General features: G+C 43.0%; 1 protein-coding gene across 1 annotated transcript; it reads left to right on the forward strand.

Annotated features, from left to right (window-relative positions):
- The first annotated feature begins 981 nt into the window (after positions 1 to 981).
- On the forward strand, positions 982 to 6,538 carry LOC139712998 (uncharacterized). Its single transcript, XM_071624777.1, has 2 exons — positions 982 to 1,303; positions 4,310 to 6,538. The coding sequence occupies exon 2, from the start codon at positions 4,332 to 4,334 to the stop codon at positions 6,201 to 6,203; it is 1,872 nt and encodes a 623-aa protein (XP_071480878.1). The 5' UTR covers positions 982 to 1,303; positions 4,310 to 4,331; the 3' UTR covers positions 6,204 to 6,538.
- Positions 6,539 to 6,761: the final 223 nt, after the last annotated feature.

Raw genomic sequence — 6,761 nt, forward strand, 5'->3', positions numbered from 1 at the left:
CACTATCCTTTTAACTAACTAACAGTAAATACAGCAGTATGTCACACTGAGAGTTGGAATTGAAACATTATGCCGTGTAAACAATTTTCTTCAGTGATGTATTAATAACTATGAAGAGCCTACAGATATTGAAGCACACACCTCACCACAATATCAAAAAACGGTTCCATGACATTTGCTCCCACGAAATATCTGCACGCTGAGCCAACCATAAGAGCAGAAAGCCGAGTATTATGCCGAGTATTACCAGTAGATTACCGAGAGCATCGTATTTTTTTTATCTGCTGTTCTATTTTACAGCTTATCAGGGTTTTACCTAACACTATAACCCATTATGTTGTTCTGAAGACGTAATGCAAGATTTCGACGGGGTATATCTGGACCAAGAAGGTGTGAGATGGTACTCCTTTACCCCCTTAACCCCCCCCCCCACACACACACACACACACACACACACAGACACACACACACACAGACACGATGTGTGTTTGGGGTCTGGGGGCTCAATTCGAATAAAAACACGCCTTTTGTAACGATCCTCTCCTTACATGGTCTCATTGGTAGAGCCACAGAAATTCAGTAACTCTCCAATTGCCGATCAGCTATCGACACGCCCCTGGACACCGATACAAAAAGACCCTCAGTTGTCCGGCGATCCGAACAATAAAAACGACCTATTTTACTGACGCCGCCTATTGTTGATTGGAATGCGAGTAGAGCGCAAAGAGATACTGAAAAGAGATGCTATACTCATAGAGTACGCCCGCGCACATAGAAGCAGGGTCAATTGAACGGCCAACCGCCATGAGCGAAGAGCGTCCGCCAATGTACTACACGTTGTATCTACAACTCGTGCTGACATATTAGACTTTAGGAACCTAAAATGCATCAGAAATATGCAGCATTTGGTTATCAATCCAGGGAGGTGGTGTAAGCGGCAACAAAGTTTCCTCGCACAGGAACAAACACAATGTGTGCAACTGTTCCATCGGTCCGGTCTTCATATTTGTACGCGCTGAATGGCGAGCGTGTCCTCTATTAGTAATGAATCTCTTTGGTTCCGCGTCGGTACCACCCGACGCTCTGCTTCTGTGTTTGCACGCATCCATCGCCGTGAGTTCAAATCGTTTCGTGCTTCCGCCGCGAACGGATAGCTTCGTCTCACCCTTGCGCACGGGAGCGGTTACCTGACACTCCAGCTGTACACTGTGGAAATTTGACTTACTCGAATTTTTTCAACAAACCTTAAAAGTGCTGATCTGGGGTCGCTTTGCTTGACACAGATATATATTTTCAACACGTGGTAAGTTATGATGATATCATATTCACTGTACTTCACCAGTTGTGATCTAAACTGTAATTTTGAAGATAACGTAACAGATGATGTACAGTTGCCTGCCCCTGCCGACTGATTACATCTCCCGAACTAGCCGAGAAGTCAACAACGCGATGTCGGGGGTGTGCATGAAAAATAGAACGCTCCTCGACATCCATTGTACATTAGCAGCGGCCCACGATCAAAGTTGTAGTGATTTGTTGGATTCACTACGACTTATTTCTTTCAACTCAAATATCTTTGTACATTCGTCTGCTCCTTAACCCACATATATGTACGACGCATAGTGATAAGCATACAAGTCGCCTGAGCTGACAGACGCGTTGAGTTGGCTTTGATGATCTGCGAGTGTCGTCTTAAATTCTGACAATAAAACATTTTGCACAACTTTCAAGTGGGTGAAATTATGCACACTGTTTTCAAATTATACATTAAACTGAATTAAAGATATCACGAACTATTACGTATTATATCACGAACATGTACACTCGTACGTATGTACCTTTGTGTTTGTTCATTCAACATGTACATTGTAGGACTTTGTAGAACATGACGTCGGACTTGTACTGTGCAGTGTGCATGCGGTATGTCACATTTTAATGCCAGCGAATCGAATTGATGTGCGCTTTGTGATCTCTGAAATGATGTTGTATACAATTGTATAGTACCCGAGTGGATGTGGATGTAATCACGGCGGTGACGTAATCAAGCGGCGAATGGTATTGTGGGTTGAATGTAATCAATGATAATACGTCAATTGTAGTGCACATCTATATATCATATGAAATATATACAGTACATGGAGTAGCACTGTACTCGTACAATATGTATATGTACAAGTTGTATGTACCCTGTATTTTGCTCTTATGAAGATGTCAGTATCCGCCGTAAGCAGCATACTAGTTACATACAAACTGTAGCACGTTTTATTCTAAACGCGCTGTCGAGACATTAGACTCTGCTCTCTTACATTACCAATTGGAATACTGTATATTGTGTTTATTTGCACCTGTCGGAAGATATATTATGCAGTTTATGATTGTTTTGTACGTTTATCTATACACACTGGTCAAATTAGACTTTTGCTGTTAGAGTGAATAAGCATTGTGTTTGCCCTCTCGTAGTTACAATATGGCCTTGACCGTAAAACGAAGTCTAGTTGATAAAAACCACGCTATATACATACAATTGTATTGTAAATGAGTATATTTCCATCATTCAACCAACACTGCATGAAATCAATACTGAATAATTTTCTAAATATTGTCATCTGTGATATTCTAGGACCAGTTTCCCTTGTAATCGTCTCCAAATTTCATACAATGAAATGAGACTTGAAACGCTCAAAGACTGGGATACTGATGTTAGTCTAGAATACTAATACCAGTGATGTGTGTATCAGTAAAAAGAAAATAAGTCGTGTCCGTAATTCTTGAATTAAATTAAAAGTTCTTACTATTGCAACTGATTGACAAATTGCCCTACTGTGGTCATCGACGTAAAATTCTTACTAGTTAAAAGTGAGTTGAGTCACGCAAGACTGCAAACATATCAAAGGGATGGTAAAGTTATGGTTGAGATGGGGCTTCATGTTTCTACCTCTTTTGTGTTTAGATACCGGTAATGAAAAAAAAACTCTTATGCAGCATGATTTCAGAACATGTACAATTGTAATTCTTTGAGGAATTTAAAGTTTATTTGATGACAATTGATTTTGAAATGGCCGAGATCTCTCAAACAAAGTGATCTAAAAGACGAGTGACACCCCTTACATTAGGATTGCTTTGTTTTACTTTTTTTATGTCTCAACCATTTCAAAACCTATTTTCATCCAATAAGATCTGAACTTCTCTTAGAATTCGTATGCTCTCTAACATTTTTTTTTTATAAGTGCAAGGTTTTTAACTACTGTATCTTGCAAAAGTTCAGAGCCGAATCCTCATCTCAATTAATCAACCAATACCCCTTTAAATATAAAGTGGGCCTACAATTTGTACATGTACACTGTACATTGTACACTGAGGGCTGTTTTCATCCCCGATTTCTCTTAATAACGTTTGCGTAACTTATGTTATGTTTGTATGTAATTAGGATGTTTGCGTCATTAAATGATACATTGTACTACTCTCAACTTATACAATGTATAATACAGACGTTTTTTTTCTTTTATGATGATCATAAATACCTTGGTGATACATTTGTATCAATGCGATTTGTGAATCTCAAAATCAACTATGTCAAAACAAGAGGCTCAAGTTTAAGTACTGGTACAGTAGAAGTGATCTGAAATAGAAACGTCAAATGCAAACTTGTCCCCTGTGTATGTACATTTGTGTGTGTGTGTGTGTGTGTGTGTGTGTGTGTAGAAACCTGTTTACATGTACAATTGTATATACCGCATTGTACCATCTTGAAGAGGTCAAAGTTATATGCGTGATAGATTCCCGAAAGTCCTAATGTAGACATCCTAGTTTGTTAAGTAAGCAAGCTTCTCATATTTACCGACCATCTGTCGTTTATGGCAACTAATGGATTTTAGTATTAAAAACGAAAATCCTCACAATCTCTTACGATCACGTCCTTTTGTTTTTTAACCCGGAAGTTCAAAGACGGAAAGTCAAAAAGTTTCATCAAACTTTTGTCAGGGCAAACTTTGTAGATCATTGTTATTATCACATATCTTACTTTGTACACCGCAATCATAATCGTAAGCATTTCATCTTTGTATGAATGCATTTAGGAACATACAACTGTATGGCACATCATTGTGCAAAATGGACAATAAAAGGATTGTAGGCAAGTGTGATGCAGACCCCATAAAGCGAGAGTTATAGATGTTACTTGCACAACAAACCCCTGTTCCCAGCCATCCTCCTTCATAAGGAGTAAAGATAGTATACATGTACAGTACCTGTAGTTGCAAATGTAATTCAGATGTATTTACAACAATTTCGTATTTCATTTGTCTTCCAGACAATTCCGGTTAACCATCAACATGACGTCTTCATTCAAGCAGTTTATCACTCAGAAACTGGAGTGCCCGATTTGCTTGAACATCTACAAGGAGCCGAGAACCCTACCCTGCTCTCATACCTTCTGTAAGCGGTGCCTCACGGGCCTCCTGCGATCTCAGCCTGGTAAGGTCAAGCTCCCCTGTCCTGTCTGCAAGCAAGTGACGGCAGTTCCCACAGGGGACGTGAGCCAGTTGCAGGTACACAAGACGCTGAATGCCCTGGTCGACGATGTCCAGAACAAGAGCCAGCTCTGCACCAGCTGCCCGGAAGGGGAGCAGAAACCAGCCGTCTCCTTCTGCCAGGAATGCGACATGGATATGTGTGCGCCATGCGTCAAGGTCCATAGCCAGTGGAAGCGATTCGCCAGCCACAACGTGGTCTCCATGAACGAGATGGTGACGGGGAAGGTAGCCCTGAAGCGACGCCGAAAATGCAAGAAACATCCCGGCGAGGACGAGGAGTGCTTCTGCGCCGACTGTCGCAAGCACGTGTGCTTCCGATGTGGTATGCTAGAGCACGCTCATGCTGGCCACAAAATCCTCGAAGCAGTGGTCCATGAAGAAATTCTCGTGCAGAACATCCAGGATCTGAAGAACAAGTCGACCATCAAGAAGTCAGCGATTAACAAATACATTGATTTTATCCAGAAGCAGCGCCTAAGATTGAAATCCCTGTCCAAGCATCTCAGTGATGATATCGACAAGGCCTACAATGAGTCCATCGAGCACTTGGCTCAAAGGAGGGAACTCCTTCAGGGTAAGGTGACCCGTCGAATCGAGGAGCTAGAGCTAAAGCTTCACGACTTGGAGGACGAATGCAAGGATCGGATCACAAACGTGGATACCATCGAGGAGCTCGTCAGCAATGGCATGAAGATTCCTCTGGAGCAGGAGGCCCTGGCCGCCCACGACTCCATGTGCCAGGAATTGGAGAGGGTCCTTGGACGAGATGGAGAGGAGTTCGACTACGACCACCCTTCCAGCACAGCCAAGGAAGGCGAGCGACTCCGATTTGTCAGAAACGTGGGATCCGGTGAGCTGGACTTAGGACAGATTCGAGAGGCCGAGAGCAGGTGGATGTTGGAGAATGACATCCAACTTCCCGCCAAGGATTGCATGAACGGGATGGCGCCCACTCCAGACGGGATGATGGCCATTGGATCACAGTTCGGCGGCATTCATCTCTTCTCTGCCGACGGTCAGTACGGAACGGCTTTGAATTCCGTAGAAATTCGCGCCATTGCCTGCATGGCCGACGGTCGTTATACCATTCGTGACGACGACAACAACATCCTGCTGTACACGAAACAGCTGTCCAAACTCGGCATCAAGTTCGGCACCCTGACCGACGCAGAGGGCGGCCCAGGCGGACTCACCGTGGACGGTGAGGACAACATCTACGTCAGCTACATGAAGACTATGCACATCCAGGTCTTCCCCGGCTCCGGCGGCCAGGCGATTAGGGACATACCCTGCGACGACCACATGCCCATGCAGCTCTTTGGGATGAAATCCGCCAAGGCTTTGGTGGTGAGGAGCTCCGCCAATTCTGCGCGAGTCATCGACACCTTTGGTCGCACCCTGTACACCATCTCCAAGGATGCAAAGACCATGGCTTACCCCTCAGCATGCGCGGATGGAACCATCCTCATCGCTTGGGTCAAGCATGAAAGCGCACTAGTCACCATCGACCAGTACACCGCCGAGTTGAAGCACACGAAGACCATTGTAGCCGACCAGAAGATCCAGAAACCCCAGAAGCGCAACTGGTACTTCCTCCAAAAATTCAAGAGTGGAGAGATTGCCTTTTCGACCCCCGACAGGTTGTATATCTTCAACAAATTGATGGAGTGAGAGGAGTGAGTACCATCTGGCAATGTATTTTCTTCAAAGTGCCACATGAAACCGCAAATTAATATTCATCTTTGTTACTCAAATTATTTAGCTACTGTGCATCGTTTTTGGTGATAAGTGGACCACCAATGTTTATGAGCTTTCTATATTTTCCATTCTAAGTCCAAATGGGAAGCGATTAAGGAACACAGTTGAACCTGGTTCAAACAGCATGTAACGTTTATGTTCAGCCTCATTTTTTTATACGCATCTACAATCTTGCAGTCAGTTTGGTTTTGTTTGGTCTTTTTTAGGAAGAGGTAGATTACTCGATATCATAATTTTATCTAAGTCGAATGAGTGGGCACAATCACTTTACTCCCGTAATCTGAGTTACTGTCACTCCATAAAGGCCCCTCTCCTTTATTACTTCTTTGTTAGGAAACTTCAAGGAGTTTTAAGCCTGTAAACTGTTGTGACATGTGTTTTCTGAATATAACAAAACCCAAAGACACAAATGTTTTCAAAGTTTGCCATCTGGCAAGTGTGATAAACAGAGTTGTATATGAAGGTACGTGC

The sequence above is a fragment of the Diadema antillarum genome, unplaced genomic scaffold (assembly GCF_040938485.1).
Source record: "Diadema antillarum isolate AM-2024a unplaced genomic scaffold, OU_Dant_1.0 seq00001888_RagTag, whole genome shotgun sequence".
Lineage (NCBI taxonomy): Eukaryota > Metazoa > Echinodermata > Echinoidea > Diadematoida > Diadematidae > Diadema > Diadema antillarum.

Excerpts from the sequence above, each read along its gene's own strand:
- LOC139712998 (XM_071624777.1), top strand. The coding sequence starts at position 4,332 with ATGACGTCTTCATTCAAGCAGTTTATCACTCAGAAACTGGAGTGCCCG.